The following is a 23,491-nucleotide window of genomic DNA, read 5'->3' as shown; positions in this document are numbered from 1 at the left end:
TTGAGTTGTTTGGTCATACAAAAAGGCGTTGTGCATGGAGGCAAAAAAACACGGCATTCCAAGAAAAGCACTTGCTACCCAAAGTAAAATTTGGTGGAGGTTCCATCATGCTTTGGGGCTGTGTGGCCAATGCCGACACCGGGAATCTTGTTAAAGTTGAGGGTCGCATGGATTCAACTCAGTATCAGCAGATTCTTGACAATAATGTGCAAGAATCAGTGACGAAGTTGAAGTTACGCAGGGGATGGATATTTCAGCAAGACAATGATCCAAAACACCGCTCCAAATCTACTCAGGCATTCATGCAGAGGAACAATTACAATGTTCTGGAATGGCCATCCCAGTCCCCAGACCTGAATATCATTGAACATCTGTGGGATGATTTGAAGCGTGCTGTCCATGCTCGGCGACAATCAAACTTAACTGAACTGGAATTGTTTTGTAAGCAGGAATGGTCAAAAATACCTTCATCCAGGATCCAGGAACTCATTAAAAGCTACAGGAAGCGACTAGAGGCTGTTATTTTTGCAAAAGGAGGCTCTACAAAATATTAATGTCACTTTTATGTTGAGGTGCCCATACTTTTGCACTGGTCAAATTTTGTTTAAATGCGGATTGCACATTTTCTGTTAGTACAATAAACCTCATTTCAATCCAGAAATATTACTCAGTCCATCAGTTATTAGATATATGAAACTGAAATAGCTGTTGCAAAAACCCAAATTGTTATAAAGAAAAAAGGTTCACATTAATAGGGGTGCCCAAACTTTTTCATATGACTGTATGAATGAATAAAGAAAGATAAATCTAATGGACTTTTATAGAAATTAACAAATCATTTGAAATTTGAATTTGAGTTTCCCTTGGAGTCAAATCAACATCTTTTGAGCCCTGTAATGCAAATGTGCAATTGACTTCAACTTCTCTGGGGAAAACGAATGTCATCCAGAGGTAGCCAAAAGCATATTTAACTATATACTGCAGTATAAGGCTATGTGCCCACGGGGACAGTGTCCTGAGGATATATCCGCAAGACATTCCGCAGGTGCTCCCAGGAAACCGCACCACAACTTTTGTCTGTTTCCATGCTGCGGAATGTCCTCCGGATATGGTGCGGGCATTCTGCATTGAGGATACAGTACCATGGCTTCGGCACTGCATCCTCAATGCAGAACAAGTGCTGCAGTGATCGGGCGTTCATACTTACCTCCATCACGCAGCACCTCGCTTTCCGGCGGCCGGGTCACTCTGTCAGCATCTGCAGGAGAAGGTTGGTGGGCCTGAACTAGCTCCGGCGGTCACATGACCGGAGCTCGTGCAGGCCCCGCCCACCTCTTCCTTCCTATACCTGGATCCACCGCGCTGCTGTACACCGGACGGAGAAAGTGACTCCGGTGAGGCAGGTAAGTATATGGGACCCTGCGGAGAAATCCGCAACAATAATTGACATGCTGCAGATTTTTCCGCACGAAAATCCGCACGATTTCCGCTGCGGAAAAATCTGCAGCGTGGGCACAGCATTTCCCAAATGCCATAAAAATGGCTGGGGAGTAGCTGTGCTGCAGATTTCTGGAAAATCTGCGGCTTTTCCGCGAGAAATCCGCGGTAAAATCCGCGCAGTTTCCGCAGCGTGGGCACATAGCCTAAGACTTTATAGGCTGCGTAACTGTATAAACTGTCTAAAAATTATCCATTTTTGGAGAGCAGATGCATGCATATATTTCATCGACAAGTGGTACAAAAGGATAAATCATACATCTTCACATGGTTGAGGGCAACAATCATACTTTTTTGGGGAGTATATGTGACGCCCTGGGCAAGCCAGGGGTCACAGGTCATCACACCACCACACCCTACACCCCAGTTAGGAACACCTAGGCTAACCAAAAATCCTTGTTGCCTTCCTCCAGGGGCTGATGTTCACACCAGGGGGTGGGCCAGGCGGTTGGCTCCGCCCACCGAGGAGTACACAGCCCTGGAGGCGGGAGGAACCAGGCGGTTGAGCTCAGGCAGAGCTTGAGTGAGGAACAGAGTGCAGTTTAGGGAGTGAAGTAGAAGGAAGTGAAGTGGTAGAGGAGCAAAGGAGTAAAAGGGACAGTGAAGAAAGCCTGAGGCTGGTCCGGGTATGTGCCCCGGACAGTGACAGCAAGGTCAGCAGACGGCGGTGATAGTCTGCAGGGGGACTGTTCGGAGGTTGCTGGAAGGACCGCAAATGGGTAGTGACCCGGCGGTTTGGAGCAGTATACGAAGAACAGTCAGTACCAGGGCAGGGGCCTTTCGGATCCCGGCAAGGCTAGGAGTCACCATAATTTGCCAAATCCGTCAGTGAAGGGGACGTCTGTCTCCCAACAATCAAGTCCCGATTGAAGGCAACAGTCCAACCGTAATGGAGAGACACCGCCACCGCCAGGGCACCAGTTTCTCAGGGCCAGCACCTGCGGGCAAAGTAGGGCTCCTCCGGCCCATATCCAAGCCGGGGAGCGGGTTACCGGTGGGAACCCATCGCAACCATTATCATCATAGGTGCAGGACAGAGGGACCGTCACCGTCACCTACTGGGGAAAGCAAGTGCAGCCGTCCGTGGGAACCGTCTTTCCAGCCGTGTGTTTTACCGAGAACTGTGTCATCGTCTCAGGCTGAGTGAGTACCACAGTGCCGCAAGGCACAGCGCTGCCCCCGCGTCCCTGCGCCCACCAAGCCCTGCATCTCCCACCTCATCACTGGGCCCCGGGATCACCAACCCCTACCCACGGAGGGGCAACACAACAACTGGCTGCTCCATACCATCCCTCCCGGGATCCCCATACAGAGCAGCGGTGGTGTCAACAAATCACCACAGCCGTGGGTGGCGTCACGGACAATAAAAAATCCCCACACCCAAAAACCCCCTTTCACTCACAGGCGAGGAGCGCCGCTCGAGTCCCCGGGATCCGGCCCATCGCTCGAGCCACCGAGCAGCAGCAGGCCGCAGCAGCCGCGGCAGCCGGACCCGAGCAGCAGCGGGAGAGCGCGGCGTCCCCTCCTCCGCCCGCGACATATAAAGATCTTTGCATTTTGATAAATGAAAATGCGGTAGCTCTATCAGAAGTCATCCAAGAATGGTCCCTTTAATTAGGGAGACAAGTCAAGTATACTGTTTGACTGTGAAGTTGGAATGGCCTCTTACCAGTGAAAAAAATATCCCTTGTTTGGGTCTGCAACTTGTTTGGTAATTACAAAATAATTATGCTTATTATCAACTGTCCAAAAATTATGTAGAAAAAACAAGTGTGATATTCCAGCAAAAACCTATATCTATCGAGACTGATAAAACGTCACCTTTATTGGCAGTACATTAAAAACTTCATATAATGATACGCTATATAGCAGGTTTACGCATTTAGGTGGGTAGCCTTAGTATGGTATAAGTCCTGAAGGTAACATACCATCTTATAAACCAGATTCATTCATTATTTATAGGTTCATAACCACCAATGACACCAATGTACACTCAGTGCTGCCTCCCTCAGGACACACCCCGCATAGGGGCATAATTAGACCGTGAACAAATGTTTAGGCATGGATTTATTTACATTGAGTAGCAAAGATATCATTGTGTAAACCTAAATGCACATCTTATATCCTAACATGTATGTGTATGATTAGTTTTGGCAGGATAATTCTACAGTCACCTTGACATAAAATTAGTCATTGAATGACCCATTGAGTACAGTTGTTTCCAAAAGTTTCTAAACTAATACAAAATACAAAATTGGGTGTTTAGAAGGTTTGCTGCTTCAGTGTTTTAGTTTTTGTAGTCTTATGTTTCTTATGTACTGACGTACAATTTTATGCATTTCATAAGATTTTATATTTTTATTGACAAATATATCAAGCTTAACCAAAGACTCAATATTTACCGTGTTGACACCCTTTTTTCAAGACTTTTGCCCCTCACCTTGGCAGCTGGATATCAGCTTCTGGGCCAAATCCTGATTGATGACTCATTCTTACCTCATCATTGCTTGGAGTTTATCCTCATTACTGTGTTTTTGTTTGTCCACTCATTTTTTGAGGATGTACCACAGGTTCACAATGGGTTTGAGATCTGGAGACTTTCCTGCCTATGAACCCAAAAGTTAAATGTTTAGTTTCTCAAGCCACCATGTTATCACTTTGGCCTTATGACATGGTAACTATCATGCTTGAAAAAGCGTTGTTTATCACCAAATTCCTCCTGGATCGTTGAAAGAAGTTGCTCTTGGAGGATGTTTAGATCCCATTCTTTATTCCAGGCAGTATTCTTAGGCAAAATTGTGAGTAATCCCCCTGCAGGGATGAAAAGTTTTCACATATGTATGGTCTCAGGATGCTGTATTGTTGGCAGAACTGATAGTATTGATCTCCTTTTCTTCTCTGGACAATCTTCCAGCTGTCACAAACCGTCTTTAGGGGGCTTTCTCAGAGAAAATAACATAGCAGAAAGTTCAGCGACTGGATTGGAGAGGACTGGGTTAAAGGGGTTCTCCACTAGTAGAACAACCCTTTCTGATTCAAAATATTTCCCCGTGTCCAATCAGCACTGGCTTCCACTCCTCATCTTTGGACAAATGAAGTGAGTGCTGTGGCTGCTGCTCAGTTCCTGCTAATTGCTCCTCTATCAAAGGCAGGAAGAGGGAATCCGGTGCTGATTTGATGCAGGGCTCGCTTGATGTTACAACATATCGTGAAAGGTCAGTTATTGAGATAACTGGGATAACTGGGACTGGAGAAGACTGAGTTAAAGGGGTTATCCACTAGTAGGACAACCCCTTCGGATTCCACATGTTTCCCTGTATCCAATCAGTGCCGGCTTCTCTCTTCCTCTACTCACCTTCGGACAAATGAGTTAATCAACAGCAAATGAGTACTGTGGCTGCTGCTCAATTAGTGTCCGGTATCCAAAGACAGGAAGAGTGAAGCCAGCGCTGATTGATCGCGGGGCTCGCTTGACGTCATAACGTCTTGTGATTTTCGAGCCAGTGAGCTTGAATCGTGCCGGTTACGGAGGTGAGTATAGGCTATTCTATTTTACCTGGGGGAAACATGAGGAATCAGAAGGGGTTGTCCTAGTAGTGGACTACCTCTTTAAGGTTATTTTATCTACGGGACATTGTTTTAAGCAGGGTCTGTGTAATCTGTACAGGACATCAATAATTTTCACAAAAAGTAAATCAAATCGCCAAAAAGTATTAAAAATATAAAACCATATATTCATGTTCTAGCCTTTCTGCCTCCATGTCTGTGGAGACTAATTTCTCAGCACTCATCTCTAATAATATCACTAAATAATGGCATCCCGATTAAGACTTTGCATTTTGTCAATCCTTAAATCACCTTCCTGTGTAACACATCCTAATGTATATGAATCAGAAATATATGCCAAAAAAGTGACCAAATTTATTTACTACCACTGAGATTACACGCCAATTTATTATCATACGTAGCCTACATCACTTTATCTTCTAGCGGTTTTCACACTAACACATGGAAACGTTGGCTCCAGCTGTCACATACTCATTTTTCTGGCAGCTTTCCAGCATGCTTATAATACTGTTAGGTTTATACATTTTTAGAGACATTGTGGCTTCATTAAAAACACCTTTTTCATTACCTACGAGCTCTATATATCATATTATCTGGTCATGAGGCTGCCAAGTGCCCTTGGTGAGAGTAGACCCAGGTCCTGATGGTCCCATCCACTTTGCCATTAGGTGTTAAGAACTTGTACAGAACTCCCCTTTCCAGGGGAACTGTATTATAATTGTGTTAAAGTGCTTGTAAGCATAAGCAACTTTGAAAAATCAAAAATATAGAGATTTTTTATTATTTTATATACTGCTTTTTGACTAATCTACCAGCCACCTCTGAAGAATTTCAGAGGTAACCATTTGTCTAGAGAAAGAGTGAGCGATTGCTGCTCTCAAGCTGGCTGGACTATTGAACACTGTTACTGTTTCATCTGATGCTACAGAGGGAAAGCTTCCCCTGCTTTCAGCATTTGATAATGCTGGTGTTAGTGGGGAGAGCCCATGTGGTCGATCCTATAAGTCTACTGGTCTGGTTGGTCACGTGGGCATCATTGCAGCAGTTACGTGGAGCATGCAAGACATGAACACGTAGAATACAAAAATAATGGTTAAGCAGACAGATAACGGAAACGAGCAAGGTTACAAAATAAAACGGGTGAACATAGCAAGGGCAGATACAGTTGGGAAAATAAGTATTTGATACACTGCCGATTTTGTAAGTTTTCCCACCTACAAAGAATGGGGTGGTCTGTAATTTCTATCGTTGGTACATTTCAACTGTGACAGAATTCAAAGAAAAAATCCAGAAAATCACATTGGATGATTTTTAAATAATTAATTAGCATTTTATTGCATGAAATAAGTATTTGATACAACTGAAAAACAGAACTTAATATTTGGTACAGAAACCTTTGGAATTACAGAGATCAGACATTTCCTGTAGATCTTGACAAGGTTTGCACACACTGCAGCAGGGATTTTGGCCCACTCCTCCATACAGATCTTTTCCAGATCTTTCAGGTTTCGGAGCTGTGGTTGGACAACATTGAGTTTCATCTCCATTCAAAAATATTCTATTGGTTCAGGTCTGGAGACTAGATAGGCCACTCCAGGACCTTGAAATGCTTCTTATAGAGCCACTGCTTAGTTGCCCTACCTTTGTGTTTCAGGTCATTGTCATGCTGGAAGACTTGGCCAGGACCCATCTTCAATGCTCTTACTGAGGGCAGGAAACTCTTGGCCAAAACCTTGCGATACATGGCCCCATCCATCCCTTCTTCACTACGGTGCAGTTGTCCTGTCCTCTTTGCAGAAAAGCATTCCCAAAATATGATGTTTTCATCCCCATGCTTCATGGTTGGGACAGTGTTCTTGGGGTTGTAGTAATCTTTCTTCTTCCTCCAAAGACGATGAGTGGAGTTGATACCAAAAGTTCTATTTTAGTCTCATCTGACCACATGACCTTCTCTCATGCCTCCCTGGATCCTCAAGATGGTCATTGGCGGAGTTCAAACGGACGTGGACATGTGCTGGTGTAAGCAGAGGGACCTTGTTTGCCCTGCAGGATTTTAATCCATGATGGCTTAGTGTGTTACTAATGAATTTAAGATATATTTTATATGTGTTACTAATGGTAATTTTTGAGACTGTGGTCTGAGCTCTCTTCAGGTCATTGACCAGTTCCTCATTTGCCGTTATGGGCTGATTCCTGACTTTTCTCAGTAATGATCCTTAAGGGTGCTTTACACACTGCCACGTCGCTACCGATATATTGTCGGGGTCACGTCGTTAGTGACGCACATCTGGCGCCGGTAGCGACATCGCAGCATGTGACACCAAGGAGCGACGATCAATGATCTCAAAATCGTTCAAAAACGGTGATCGTTGACACCTCGCTCCTTTCCTTAATATCGCTGCTGCCACAAGTACGATGTTGTTCGTCATTCCTGCTGCATCACACATCGCTATGTGTGACACCGCAGGAACGACGAACATCTCCTTACCTGCGTCCACCGGCAATGCGGAACGAAGGAGGTGGGCGGGATGTTACGTCCCGCTCATCTCCGCCCCTCCGCTTCTATTGGCCGGCCGCTTAATGACGCTGCAGTGACGTCGCTATGACGCTGAACGCACCTCCCCCTTGAGGGAGGGATTGTTCGGCGGCCACAGCGACGTCGCTGCAAAGGTATGTGTGTGTGACACTGCCGTAGCGATAATGTTTGCTACGGCAGAGAGCACCAAATGTCGCACGAGCGACAGGGGCGGGTGCTGTCGCGCTAGACATCGCTAGCAATCGCTAGCGATGTCGCAGCGTGTAAAGCACCCTTTACCCCAGTAAGATTGAAAGTCATCTTGCGTTTCTTCCATTTTCTAATAATTGTGCCAACAGTTGTTGCCCTCTCACTAAACTTCCTGACTATTGTCCTGTAGCCCATCCCAGACTTGTACTGGTCTACAATTTTGTCCATGGTGTCCTTAGACATCTCTCTGGTCTTGGTCATGGTGAAGAAGTTGGAGTGTGATTGATTGAATGTGTAGACTCTTTTTTTTATACAGGTAAGGCTAAGTTCACATTTCCGTTGTTTTGTATCAGTCACATGCATCGCTTGACGCATGTGACTGATGCGCTGTTCAACGCTGTACAATGGATGACAAAGAACAGAATTCTCTGTCGGATTCCGTTGTGTGCGGGGGGAGGAGTTCGGTGAGGGGGAGCCAAGCGGGGCCGTGGCACTGAGGACGTCAGTGCCGCAGGGACTGCAGGACAGGTGAGTGTGTGAGTGTATGTGTGTGTGTATACACATGCTGAATGCGGGAGGGGGCCAGGCGCTGAGGATGTTAGTGGCAGTGCTTGTCTGCATGGCTGGGGACAAGTGAGTGTATGTATGTGTGAGTGTGCGTGTGCGTGTGTGTGTGTATGTACACACATGTGCGGAGTGCGGGAGGGGGCGGGGCCGAGCGGGGAAGTGTCGGCCTCCCTGCACACATAACCAGACTAAATATCGGGTAGCAAAGCACCCGATGTTTACCTTGGTTACCCGATATTTACCTATGTTACGGGCCTACACCGCTTAGCGCTGGCTCCTTGCACCGTAACCAGGGTAAATATTGGGTAACCAACCAAAGCTGGTGACGTGTGCAGGGAGCCAGAGAGCATGCGCAGCGAAATCCGACAGATCGCGCTGCTCAAAAAACGTTACATGCTGCGTTCCTCCCGCCCGGCGGTCAGTCGTTCCACGACTGATCAGTCGGGCGGAGGGTGCAACGCAGCATCATCAGTCACAATCCGCTGCTCATACAAGTCTATGGGAGCAACGGAATGCGCTAAACGGATTCCGTTGTTTACAAGAGCAGCGGATTGTGACTGATACATTTTAGCGGAAATGTGAACTTAGCCTAACAACTTCAAACAGGTACAATTAATACAAGTAATGAGTGCAGAGTAATAACAGGTCTATGAGAGCCAGAATTCTTGCTGGCTGGTAGGTGATCAAATACTTGTTTCATGGGGGCGTGGCCTGGACGGCAATGTGAAGAGACGTGTTTGTGGAGCTCTCCTGCAAACTCCCTTGATAAATCCCTGAATACCGCTGTTATCACTGCCTCAGCCGGCTGTCAGGAAGATAAGGTGGTGAGGACTTATCTGGAGTGAGTCTGGTGGATGCAGAGAGGTGCCATGGTCCGTCACAGGCAAAAAGATAATGGAGGCGGGAAAGTCCCCAGCTCTCAGGATGGTGCCATGATAAGGCAGGAAGCTGAGAAAGTGAATGCAGCCTGTCAGGAGAGGATGCAGGTCGCCGCAAGGCTGGAGAAATTTGCCCGGACTTCAGAGAAATCACATCAGCATACAGATAACAGAGGTGAGGAGGGAGAAGACAATGCCAGCTCTGATGAGATGGGGGATGGTGAACAGCAGCAAGATAAGACAGGAGAAGTAGAGGAAGCACATAGTGCAGACCAGGCTCCAGAAAACCCCACTTTAAAGGACATTTTTGCAGTGGTGTCTTTTTGTAAAGAGGCTCTGACTTCCCTGACGAAGCAAGTTAAGGGATTACAGGCAGAGGTTGCTGACATTAAGAAAGACCTCAAGAAAGCAGACCTGAGAACAACGGCTGTAGAGGAGAGAGTGGGGATAACAGAGGATCATATTACAAAACTACAAAAGTCTGAAAAAACATTTGCACAGCAGATAGCTGAAATCACGGCAAAAAATGATGATTTAGAGAACCGCTCTAGAAGAAATAACATCCGAATTGTCGGCATCCCTGAGAAAGCGGAAGGGAGAAACCCCACTGAATATGTAGAAGACTGGCTCAGGGGGAAAATGGGTGCTAATGTCTTATCCAAGCTCTATGCTGTGGAACGTGCACACAGAGTCCCGATGCAGCCACAACCAGCAGGCAGGGGCCCTCGCACTATGCTAGCCAAGCTCCTCAACTACAGAGACAGGGACACTATACTGCGAAAGGCAAGAGACATGGAGGATCTTATGATTGACGGCCAGAGAATTTCCATATACCCGGACTACTCCATTTCTGTTCAAAAGCTACGTATGACTTTTACAGGAGTAAAGAGGCGCCTGCGAGAGATGGGGGTGCAATACTCAATGATGTTCCCGGCAAAGCTAAGAGTGACGGCGTTGGAGCGGGTGCACTTTTTTACAACTCCAGAGGAAGCCATGCAGTGGTTGGACGCAAACGAAAAGCGGATCCGTTTGAAGGAATGAGCTGACTGTCTGAATCTGCAGTGTGTTGGAGAAGGCCGGCTGAGGCTCTACAACATCCTTAGGAGCTTACAGGGGACCCTTCTTGTTTTTTCTTTTTTTTTTTTTTGTTTTTCTCCTTCCCTTTGGGATTGAGGTAGTATGCAGGGGGAATGCGAAGGGTTTGATGTGAGCTTCGCAGGACATGGGGACTGCCTAATTTGGCGCGGTGGGGGTATTTACAATTTGAGATTCCAGTTTAATTACTGTTCGCCATTTTACTGTTATATTGGTTGAGTGGAATATGATTATACATAGAAAGGGGGGGAGTGGAGAATTGTTGGAAAAGGGACGAGTTTTAAAATGTGTCTAAGAGGGGAAGGCGAGGGAGGTAGGGGGGAATTTAGTAGGGATTATGGACCAGGTTTGGAAAACCCGATGCTTCACGGGAGTACTCGAAAACAGGAAGTGGTGGGGAGTAGGAGGGGAGGGGAGCAGGGGGGGAGGGGGGAAAGGGGTAGGGTAGAGGCAGCATGGGGAGACACTACAAGGTTTGATGGTTTTACTGGGTGGGATAATGGGGGATAGAATTAAGGTGTTGAGTTGGAATATTAGAGGGTTATCAGATAGGTCTAGGAGAGCGGCAATAATTAAATATGTTCAAGACCAGAACCCGTCAGTAATATGTCTACTAGAAACGCATCTAACAAAGGAGACAACACATGTTTTAAATAGGAGATGGGTGCAGAAGGCCTATCACTCCACCTTTTCCAACTATGCAAGGGGTGTATCACTGCTGATCCATAACTCTGTGCAATATGAAGAGATAGAAGTGTATGTGGATAAAGAGGGACAGTGTGTGGCCGTCAAGTGTAAAATATTTGGCAGACTCATGTGTATAGCTGCAATATATATACCACCTCCATATAAGTGCACCAAACTAAGGGAGATAAGGGAGTTCTCTGAGAAGGGGGGAGTAATCCCTTTTTTACTGGTGGGGGACTTCAATAATGTGATAGACCTGTACTGGGATAGGAGTAGTAGACCTCCAGGTATTCAGGATAGTTGTATGACTTCGTTTGGCACTCTTATTGGGGAACTTGGAATGGTGGATGCCTGGCGAGTGAGGAATGGGAGGGTATCCTGCTTCTCTTGTTATTCGGCTTCACATAACACTCTGTCCCGCATTGACATGGCTCTAGCTAGTGATCTGATGGATGCAATGATAAGTGACGTGCAATATCTGACAAGAGTGATTTCAGATCATAGCCCAATTCTAGTGTCCATACGACGGGGTACCCTGACAGGGGGAAGGAGGGGAGAGTGGAAGCTTCATCCAGCATGGATCCGTCATATTAATATGGGGAATATAGAACGGGATCTTGGGGATTTCTTTATCCACAACGAGGGTAGCACTGGTCCGCTGGTGGTATGGGATGCGATGAAGGCATACCTCAGGGGGCTCCTGTTCAGGGATATCTGTAAACGTAAAACACAGACGAGGCAGGATGAGAAAGATAGGCTGGAGGCCTTAGATAAGGCAGAGCTGGAAGCAATCCGGAGTACTACTACGGACGCGAAGCAAAATCTTAGGCAGGCGCATGAACAGGTTAATAAGATGCTTTTGGAGAAGGCGGTAAGGAAGCAGGCATTCCAAAAATTGCATTTTTATGAGGAGGGGGAAAAAGTTGGTCATCTATTATCGGTCATAGCTGCAGCTCAAAGGAGTAGTTCATTTGTGCATGGTATGGACACGGTGGAGGGGACACAGGTCACTGAGGTTGAGGCGATCCTTGAGGTCTTTAAAGATTTCTATCGCACGCTATATTCTTCTAGCGGAGAGATGAGGGTGGAAGAGGTGGACTCATTTCTTGAGCGAGGTGAGCTTCCTGTGTTGTCTGTGGTGGATAGAGATAAACTGGAGTCACCTATTACTATTGATGAACTGGAGGGCGCTCTGCATGGCATGAGCAATGACAAGGCACCGGGAGCAGACGGGCTACCAGTTGAAATTTATAAACAGTTAGAAGAAATCCTATTACCCAAACTATTGAAAGTCTTTGAGGTGGCGGAGGGGGAAGGTGTATTGCCTGAATCTATGAGAGAAGCAATAATAGTAGTAATTCCTAAGGAGGATAAAAATCCGAGGCTTCCAGACTCATATAGACCCATCTCGTTATTAACAGCGGACGTGAAGCTTCTGGCTAAGGTGTTGTCAAACCGGCTGACTGGAGTTATATCTAACCTAATCCATATGGACCAATCAGGGTTCATGGCCAATAGGTCGACAGCTGCTAATATCAGGAGATTGTACCTTAATCTACAGTTGCCGCCTGACAACCCTGGCCGGAGGGTGATCGCTTCGCTAGATGCCCAGAAAGCGTTCGATAGTGTTGAGTGGGGGTATCTGTGGAAAGTGTTGCAGCATATGGGTTTTGGCCCACGGTTTGTAAAGTGGGTGCAGCTGTTGTATAATAGGCCTACTGCTAAAGTTAGAGTTAACGGTATGACCTCCTCAGCGTTTGAGTTGCACCGGGGAACGAGACAGGGCTGCCCACTATCGCCGCTCCTATTTGCTATTGCAATAGAGCCTCTGGCGGCGGCCATTAGGAAAACAAAGGAGATCCATGGATTTAAGTATGGGCATTTAGAGGAGAAAATAGCTCTTTATGCTGACGATTTATTACTTTTCTTGGGGGATCCATCAGCCTCATTGGATCATGCCATGCAGATAATAGAGAAATTTGGAGAAGTTTCGGGACTGACCATTAATTGGTCTAAATCGAGCCTCTTTAAGGTGGATGGGGAAGTAGCCTGGACAAATGAGGATACTGGGGCTAACAAATTGAAGAATGTGGACGAATTTAAATATCTAGGTATCCAGATATCTCTGCCAGTAGAAAAATACATACAGGTGAACTTATGGCCGCTCCTTAAAAAATTGATAACCAAGGTGGATGCCTGGAACAAGCTACATTTGTCAGTTGTTGGAAGGGTTAATTTACTAAAGATGGTAGTAATGCCTAAACTCCTATACATACTGCACAATGCCCCTGTTTGTATTTCAAGGAAAAGATTTAAAGGGATAAACTCGCTGTTTAGGGACCTGGTGTGGGGTAAAAAGCAGCCTAGGGTGCGATTAGAGACTTTACAAAGGCCGAAGGATGAGGGGGGTCTAGCAATCCCAAATCCGGAATTGTATTATATAGCGGCGCAATGTCAACACCTCAGGGGTTGGTCTGATCGAGAGAAAGATGGGGGCATTAAAGAAGTACTGGAATACATAGTGGGTAGAAGTCCATTGGTAATGGGACTAGAGGATGGTGCGGTGGGGCTCCTGGGTAGAACATCTCCTACAATGGCACTTATAAATAAGACCTGGGATAGGCTGAAAAGGGTGAGAGGGGTGACCCGGTTAACCAAGTTTACACCTATCTGGGATAACAGTAATCTCCCGGAGATTCAGAAAATGGGGAATATTGAGGAGTGGAGACGCAAGGGTGTAATATACATGCATCAGATATTGGACGGAGGAATTGTGAAATCGTTCCCGCAGTTACAGAGTGAGTTTCAGTTACCGGCGTCCGGCTGGCTCCACTACAGACAATTAAAACATGCGATTGCAGCCCAAGCGGCTAAACGAAGTGTGGCCATACAGACTGACCTGGTACTGGAGTATGTGTGTAAGGGCGGAGGAAGCACTAAAGGGATCATTTCTGGCACGTATAAAGATATACTACATACCTTTCTGTTAGAATACCCAATTAAAACTAAATCTAAATGGGAGGAGGAAGTTGGGCCGATAACGGAGGAGGTGTGGGAGAGTATCCTGGCGTATGTCCCTAAACTTTCCATGAGCGAACCGGCCAGACTGTCTCACCTATACGTGATTCACCGGGTATATAGGTCTCCCTTACTGATGTTTAAAATGGGGTTGAAAAGGAATTCGGAGTGTCCAAGGTGTCAGGGATCTGACGCAGGTATTTTTCACATGATGTGGTCTTGTCCGAGACTGGTCTCCTTTTGGACTAAGGTTATCCACAAGATAGGAAGAACATATGGGTGTGTCCTCCCCAGGGAACCAGTGGTCTGCCTATTGGGATATGTTGAGGAGCTTGGGGTGGAAAATACTATGAAAATTGTCATTGCTAGGCTGCTGTATGCGGCAAGAAAGCTAATCGCCAGGTCCTGGATTAAAAAAGACCCCCCGACCAGGGGAGAGTACATTAAAAGGGTGAAGTGTATTCTTCAGCTGGAACGGGGAGTGTATGAAAGAAGGGGGAATGTTAAAATGTTTGAGAAGCTCTGGTCTCCTTGGCTGCAATGCGAATAGGACGAGTGATGGACCAGTAAACTGATCTGGGACGGGGATAGCCGTCTGAGACCTCTGATGTGTATGTTTTGTTTTATTTGTGTTACTAGTTGTTCCTCCTGCACAACGGGATGGTTCTATACTACAGTTGAAGGGTATTATAAGTGTGTACTATATGGGATGTAGTATCGGGGAGAAGTGTTGCTGCCGGGGTGGGGGAGGGGGCGGGAGGGGGAGTTAAAGGGGTAATAGATGTGATAAATTTAATTTGGATGCCGATTTGTTATTCTGTTGTATGTACTCTGTTTTAATAAAAAAGTATCTGATTTAAAAAAAAAAAAAAAAAAATACTTGTTTCATGCAATAAAATGCAACTTATTTATTTAAAAACATACAATGTGATTTTCTGCACGTTTGAGGGGAATTCTGTCTGTCACAGTTGACGTGTACCTACGAACCCTTAGGATTACTGGATAGGGAATGACCTGTGATTTTTTTACCAATTGTTTGGGAAACCCTGTTTAAGAATCAAAAATAAGGGGGCTTTACACGGTAGCGATATCGCTAGCAATTTGTAGCGATAGCAAGCGTGTAAGTACCCGCCCCCGTCGCTCATGCGATTGTTTGTGATCGCTGCCGTAGTGAACATTATCGCTACGGCAGCGTCACACGTACTTACCTGGTCGGCGTCGTCGCTGTGACTGCCGAACAATCCCTCCTTCAAGGGGGAGGGACGTTCGGCATCACAGCGACGCCACCGCAACGTCACTAAGCGGCCGGCCAATCAAAGCGGAGGGGTGGAGATGAGCAGGACGTAACATCCCGCCCACCTCCTTCCCCCCCCGCATTGTGGCCGGCGGCAGGTAAGGAGACGTTCCTCGCTCCTGCGGTGTCACACATAGCGATGTGTGCTGCCGCATGAGCGATGAACCATCTGGATAAACAACCCTTACCGATTTTTGAGTTTGGGACGACCTCTCCATGGTGAACGATTTTCACCATTTTTGAGGTCGCTTAAGGTCGCTGGTCAGTGTCACACGCTGCGATATCGTTAATGACGCCGGATGTGGGTCACTAACAACTTGACCCCGACGACAAAACATTAACGATATCGTAGCGTGTAAAGCCCCCTTTAGTGATGGGTGACCTGCAGATCCACATCAATCGCAACAATACCGCTTCATAATGCATACAGTTTTGATGCAATTTTTTGCAAGGTATAGGTTGGATGCAGAAATATGGTGTAACATTTTCAGCACCAAATGTCTACTTAAATATCCATGTGACCAGAAGTGTTGGGGCCTCAGCCAGCAGAAAAATAATGTTGCTTCCTGGTAACAGCTATGTTGGCTGAGTCCCTAGCCCTTCTGGTCACATGGGTATGACATCAGCACAGGTCCTTCTAGTCACTTAGTAAAACAATTCAATAAAACAATTCAATAATAGACTTAGCATAAATAACAGGAGGAGGATGACAGGCAAGGGGGCAGGAATCACTATCAAAACCCACCACAGATATCAGCTGATCGGCTGCTGCTGTCATTCAAATAGCTGCTCATTTTCCAAACTTTACTTGTTTGTGTTTCAAAACCTATACATCCTAGCTGACAACTAAAGGTATGTATAGAATCAGCCTGATAGGGCCAGTATAGCACTGGCTTTAGGTTATATGGGAAAATTTTGATGATTGGTGCACTTTAAACACACCTCTCTGACTAATACTGATTTGTTTTTTTTCTGTAAAAAACACTGTGGTACCTTGCTACTTCTTTCATGTACATTACAAATAAAGTAATAGTGCAGTTCTATACCACATTACTGTCAAGAGAATTTGTCCAATTGTACAGAGCTTTCTTCCATCTCCATTGCTGAGCTGTGAGCTCTAAGATCCTTTCATTATTCTAAATCACGTTAAAATGGCTGCTGCATTCCCTGCCTAGGCTTTTATACACGTTATTGTAGCTTATTTGGCTGATTCGCTGTGCTGTACCATGTGATGGGATAGTTGCAAGCATTATGGCATTATGGGGAAGCTCACGTGGTAACACCTGAGGTCATATGAGACCTATTTGGCTAATGCAATGCTCTGCAATGTGTAAAAATGCAATAACAAATTATTGGGTGAATCGCACATTTGTTTGAATTTACTAGGAAATGTGAATTCTATAATATTCAAATCGAATTTGATTTCCATTGAATTAACTCACTCATCTCTGTCTGGTATCTGTGCATCTTCATAACCAAATATTTCTTTTTGTTTCCATTTTAGACCTCCTACACAGACTCACCATCACTTTCCTTATTCAGCTCGGTCCACCAGACAAGCAGACAGTACTTCAAATGCTCAGGTAATTCACAAACGGTTCTTAAAAAACAATATTTCATATATTTTGGAAAAATTTTAGCTTTCAATGTAAAAATACCATCAACTTCCTGTCCTGTATATTGGCAATTAGTGAACTTAAAGGGAATCTGTCAGAAGGCTTTCATACTCCAAACTATTTATATGTGTATGTAGCTCTTCCACAGCAATACCTTCACATAGCCAGTCCCTTCCTCCGTTACTATGAAATCAAACTTTAAATTTATATGCAAATGAGGCTGAAGAGCTATTTGTAGATCTGAAGCCTCTGTCACTCCAGCTCTATTCACCCACCGAGCGCCGCCTCCTCCAGTTTCACAGAACACTCCTTTGTCTGAGGTTACACAGTGTAGAAGCTGTCAGTCAAGCAGTAAAAAGGCTCTGCTAGGTGGAGCAAAGAGTTGGACTGACAGAGGCTTAAATCTTCAAATAGATCTTCAGCCTCATTGGCATCATATTACAAATGCTGATTTTTCAGTAACAGAGGAATGGACTTCAAAGGTAAAGATATTGCTGGACATCTCTTTGAAAGAGTTACTGTCACGCTAGCCAAATGTGACGAGAGTGGCATATGTGTTCAGACCTACAGGCGTCTGACACAAAATCAAAGAAACACAAGAAACAAAGTTGACACCGGGGACACTGTAACAATGGAGGGCCCTGGAGCTACTTAGAGGGGTAGATGGAATGCCTCCTATCCTCACCTGCAGCTGTCCCTACTCTTCTTGCCAGTCCCTATACAGTCTCCGCAACTGTCACCGAGCATGAACATTAGACCCTGAGAAGCCCTGTAGATGCCCTGGCTAATGAGAGTCAGGTGAGTTTCACTAGACCCACCGCTGTACCAATAAGACACAAGGGAAGAAAAGACAAACAGGCGAAACAGCAATGAGAAAAAGGTAAAGCCCAAGTTCAGGACAACTCCTCACCAGGACCTTCCACCAAGGAGGCCAAAGAACAATGAGTTTGTATCTTCAGCAAGAATAACTGGTAAACACTACTACTTAAACCTGAAGGGGGCGTGGCTACAAAGCAACTGCAGCTGAAACACTCAGATAGTAACTGCTGGACAACAAAACTGACATTGACTTATTATGTACTGAAAGAAATTAAACCACTTTTAAATCTAGAGTCCCAGATGGAAATGCGGGATCCCATCTCTAATCTGTCACTAGTCTCCAAAAATAGAGACACGACCATGACAGCTACATGCACATAGAAATAGTTTGGGGAGTGAAATCCTGATGATGCTCTCTTAAAGCAAAAATATTTTTGCAGGCAATATATGTTATAATATATGTCTACTAGGATTGTGTGATTCATGCAAATTAATGAATGCCTACTTTTGGAATAATAGTGCAATTAAATTAAATCTAATATATTTATAGATTTAAAAATACTGAAGATGGAGCTTTTTGCTATAGAGGTATTCTCACCAGGCTGATACCATCTCATCTCTGCAAGATTTTGCTGCCATTAAAATAAAAACATTTGTACTCACCTCCGGTGCCAGTGTCACTCCAGCTGTGTCGGTGATTGCTCTCCTGGGATTCACGTGACAATAGAGTCTTATGCATGGATAAATAATAAAAGGGAAACCGGGATGTGCTCACCTGATGGCGTTGTGTGTAACACAACCACTGGGATTCAAGTGACGTTGTCATGTCATGCAAGCCCTGTGCCCAATCAGTTCTGGCTGCACTCTCCTCACCTTGAGACGAAGTGAGCATTAAGAGGAATCAGGGCTGTGGCTGCCGCTCACTTCCTATTGATATCTGATACTTCTGATGGTGGGCAGAAAAAATCCAGCGCTGATTGGGTGTGGAGTTCATGTGATGTAACAATGTCATGTGAGCCCTGGGAAAGCAAGTGCCAACCCCACTGGACCGCTCCCAGCACCATAGGTGAGAATAAGTGTTGTTACATTAACAGGGGGCAATCAATCAGATTGTGAAGGGGTTGTCCGAATAGGGGACAACCCTTTTAAGTTTTCCGTTCACTGGAATTTAGTCCTGGCCAACCCCTGACAAAGAATTTGATTAATCCTCTTTCACCAAACTTTTCAGTGGGCACAATGCAATTTGGCACGTAGCGTTTTTGTAGCTATCGTCAAACTCAGGTTTGTCTATCAGATGACAGATGGAAAAGTCTGGTGCATCACTCCATTGAGCATGTTTCCATTGCCCCAGAGTCCAATAGCGATTGCTTTACAGTCATACATCAGACACTTGGCATTGGGCTTGCTAATGAGAGGTTTGCATGCAGCTGCTCAGCCATGGATCTCTATATCTTGAAGCTCCCGGACACAATTTTTGTGCCAATGTTAATTCCAAAAGAGGTTTGGACTCTGCTGTCATGGAGTCAGCAGGGCGTTGGTGGCTTGTATGTTCCTCACCACACTATGACCCCGCTCTAGAACCTTACATGGTCAGCATATTGTGTTTGAGTGTCTGCTGTTCCTATCAGTTTCCACTTTTGAATAACATCACTCACAGTCAGAGGTGTCGCTAGGGGTTCAGCTCATGGAGGCGAAACATTTGAGTGGGCCCCTAAGCAGGTAACCATGATAACTACAGTGCCGCAGCGTAATCATGGGTATAGGAGAACCTCAGCAGATGACACTGATGCTACTAATTTATGGTGACTATATAGTGATAGATATCTGTCCTGCAGCACATACAAGAGGTTACAATGCAGTTATAGGTGGTAAAATTGTTCGCCTTTTCCTTCTGGCCCAGACCGACATGACAACTTTTTCCAGCCAGGACTCATCTACAGAGATTACAACAAAGACACATTTGACTTCTCACATTCCCAGCCCTGTCCCCATCTATTCCCAACCTGCACAAACCCCACATCTTCCTGTTGCCCCAATACTGAGCCGCTGCTGCCATATGTGTCCCTATTACTGCACCTGCTGTGTGACACAAAAACCGACTCCTCCTGCTGCAGCACCATAGTAAGGCCACCACTGTGCCCTTTATATGGTAAAATGCCTCATTTGTGCCCTCTAAATGGTAACTTTCCTCCTTAGTTGCATTATTAATAAATCCTAAATCCTATAAAGACATGTGTTGATACACCTTCATCATGTAGTAATGTCCCCTATACTCGTATATATATAGTATGTCCCCATCCTGGGCCCTTCCTGGTGTATATGTCCCCCAGCTTGGTGTATATGGGCCCCCTCTTGGTGTATATGGCCCCCCAGCGTGGTGTATATGGGCCCCCAGCCTGTTGTATATGGCCCCACAGCCTGATGCATATGGGCCCCCAGCCTGGTATATATGGGCCTCCAGCTGGTATATATGGTCCTCCAGCCTGGGCCCCATGCTGGTATATATGGGCCCCCAGCCTTGGTATATATGTCCTCCATTCTGCATAAAAAAAAAATAATCATATACTCACCTAATCCAGCTGGTCTTGAGTGGTGCAGGGTGGGCAGGACATCGCATGCAGAAGACATCAGAGTCCTGGTGCTTGGCCATGAGGTTACGACACCGGGGCTCTGATGTTGTCCTGAGTGTACGCTGTCATCAGCGCAACAGTGCACGGAGATCGTGTCTCCCAGCACTACCACAGAGCTTAACTATACAGGCACTCTTTGCACGCCAATATAGTTAACAGTAGGGCCTCCTCTGAGCACAGGGCCTGGGGCAACCACACCCTCTGCCCCCCCCGGTAGCTACGCTACTGCTCACAGTTGATCATGAAATAATTAAGATGGGAGAAATGTCATGAACTGACTTGTTACAGTTGCATCTTATTACAGGACCACGTTTGTTGTCAGTGCGCTCTTTAGAACAACCCATTCTTTCACAAATGTTAGTTAAGGCAGGGGCCTGATGTTATACACCTTTCTTACAAATTAGTTTTTTTAAGAAGTGTATTCTAATACTTTTGACCCTGAAGTGTATACATACATAGGCAGGTGTGATAACAATGCTGTAAAGTAAAAATGATTTGACTTAGATTTTGTTGTAGCTGTTTTGTTCTTACCCAAAGATCAGATCACGGGATCACCAGTGAGGTCCAAATTGAATTAGGCCTTTTAGATAACGAGCGCTCAGAGATAGGAGATGCACACTTGTGTTGTGAGAAAAATCAGTTCTGTTTATTTTACCTGTGCACCTATAGCTTACACTATATACAAACCAATGTAACATTGCATGCCATGTGTCCATTGGAAGTTCACCAGTCGCCCCCCCCCTTCTCAGATATACATCAAATATGACTTAGATGTCTCAGAGAATCAGAGACTAACATACGAGATAAGAAAATATTAAAACAATAATGAAACTGTCAAGATACCACTAGGGGGCTCAGGGACTCAGGTAGGAAAAGAACTCCTGAGTGAAGTTAGACAGAAGCCCACTAGAGGTCACTAACAAGAGCAGGGATAGTTGATTAGTCAGGGTCTAAGCCAGGAGGTAACATCAGTACGAGGAGAAAACAAGCCAAAGTAAAAAAATCAAAGCCGAGGTCAGATACCAGGAGAGCAAGTAAGCACAGGGGAGGATGTGGGGAACACAGGACAGGAAAGGAGACCGGAGGACAGGGAGGTATGGAGGAAAGGACGGGTAGGAGGGACAGAGATACTGATGAGCAGGAGGAACAGAGATAAGTACAGGCCAGGGAAATGGAGGTCAGGTTGGGAAGACAGAGGTCAGGTCAGGCAAGAGGGATGGAAATCAGGTTGGACATGGGAAGCGGAGGTCAGGACAAACAGTACAAGAAAAAGAGAATGTCTCACAGGAACGGAGCACACAGCAGAGATGGAAATATCATTGGCGGCGTCTCGGAGGCAGCACAAGATTTGACGGCGTGATCCCCAGAACGAGGCCAGAACAAACAGGCCCCTCCCGGAGGTAGGATACATGTACCAGCTCAGGAACGGCAGAGCCATACATGAATCATGACAGAAACCTTGAATATGAGACTATGAGACTGATCTATACTAAACAAAAAGTACTAAATGTACTAATACAGGATTAAAAATATAGTAATATAGAAAACTATTAACCCTTCTATATCAATTTCTTTTTTGTTCATTTTGTTAATTTATTTTATTTATATTTATTTATATAAATATTCATTTTATTAAATGAAACCACTGACCCTTCTATTTTTCAAAGCATTTGTAATTTTCAGCATTTTTCCCACACCTGCCTAAAACTTTTACACAGCACTGTATATTTATATTGTTCGACAGAAATAATTGGAATAATTGGCTTTGTGATATTGTAATGTATGTAAGTAAATTGATAAAAGTTACTAGCGGTATTTATGAAATGATGTCTAAGATGGAGCGGAGAGGCAGCTGTGGATCCGTCTGACTGATCCCTTCTAAATACTGCAAACAGCGGGAATCATAGGTTAATCTTTAAAGGATATGTCTGCTCAGAAGCTTGTTTTTGTAAACATTTGTAAACCTGGCCACATAGAGATGATTAAGACATACAACAATCAAAGACAAAAATTCCGCAGTACTTGGAAAATCCGGCATAAATAAAATGCACAGCTTTTATTATACATGTGTGCAAACCTATAGGGCTTGACGATGGTGTGTACGCAGAGTTTTATGGACAGCATGTTGGGTAATGCATGTTGAGATTAAAGGATAAAAACTCAGCCTTTGATACGAATGGTATTTTATTTCATTGTGGGAAAATACATTTCCGTTATTTAGCCGTAATAACATGGTTAGTGGGAGTGAAAAATCGCACAAGTCCATCAAGTTCATCCTATTTCTATGCCGTGTTGATCCCGAGGAAGGCAAAAACAAACCTTATGACCTAGAAACCAAGAAGAAAAAAATCTTTCTGACCCCAGAAATGTCAATGAGAATTTATCCCTGGATCAAATATATATATATATCTCCAGCAACCCATTACAGATTTGTGTCTTGCCAAAATTTGTCCATAAGCCCCATATACATTTATTTACTAAACCATTCAAAGCAGCATCCTGAAGACTTAACCAATGATCCCTTATTAGACTATGTTACCCTTTAGCTTATATTCATTATCTTAGCAAAAATCTTAACCAAAATGTTCCATGTGTGGTCTGAATGGTTTCTGAATAGCTAAAAAGTCACTGCGAGGCCCCTCTGATGTTCGCTTATCTTCTCCAACACAAATGGTTGGTGCATATTAAAATCCAACTTGCCCAATCATTATCCACATCTACTTTTGGAGACTCAGGGGTCGTGCAGTTTTGTTGAAAATTATCAAGATAGGACTATGTTCATGTTTATGGCCAACTTCATGCAGATATCATTATATTATTACAATACATTAGCTTCCTAACGGGGCCAAAAAGCCACCATTATGTGTGATATAGTGCAATATTGGATGCTTTTGAAGACTCAGATGTAGTATATATTTAAAGTGACCATACACATTATATAGAAGCAGATAGGTGAGCAACGGTTGGACAACAATCGTCTGGTGAATGACTGTTACTCCAATGAAGCCATACACAACTCAGCCCGTATTGATCTTTAAAGTCATTCAAACCAGCCATATGTGATCGATGAAAACAGGTGAAGAATGGGAACATTCTTT

The 23,491-nt window shown here is 44.9% G+C and overlaps 1 protein-coding gene across 10 annotated transcripts in view; it reads left to right on the top strand.

Moving 5' to 3' along the window:
* Positions 1-23,491, top strand: part of MYT1L (myelin transcription factor 1 like) — a 746,199-nt gene that overhangs the window by 384,659 nt on the left and 338,049 nt on the right. For all 10 annotated transcript variants that reach the window (XM_075341068.1, XM_075341066.1, XM_075341065.1 and 7 more), the window contains exon 4: positions 16,833-16,911. Coding sequence is in view for 1 of the 10 variants with exons in the window: in XM_075341073.1 (XP_075197188.1) it covers positions 16,904-16,911 (8 nt within the window). In the remaining 9 variants the exon portion in view is untranslated. The remainder of the gene's footprint in view (positions 1-16,832; positions 16,912-23,491) is intronic.

The sequence above is a fragment of the Anomaloglossus baeobatrachus genome, chromosome 3 (assembly GCF_048569485.1).
Source record: "Anomaloglossus baeobatrachus isolate aAnoBae1 chromosome 3, aAnoBae1.hap1, whole genome shotgun sequence".
In the NCBI taxonomy this organism is placed as follows: domain Eukaryota; kingdom Metazoa; phylum Chordata; class Amphibia; order Anura; family Aromobatidae; genus Anomaloglossus; species Anomaloglossus baeobatrachus.
The sequence above is the reverse complement of the archived record's forward strand: the minus strand, read 5'-3'. Positions and strand labels throughout refer to the sequence as shown.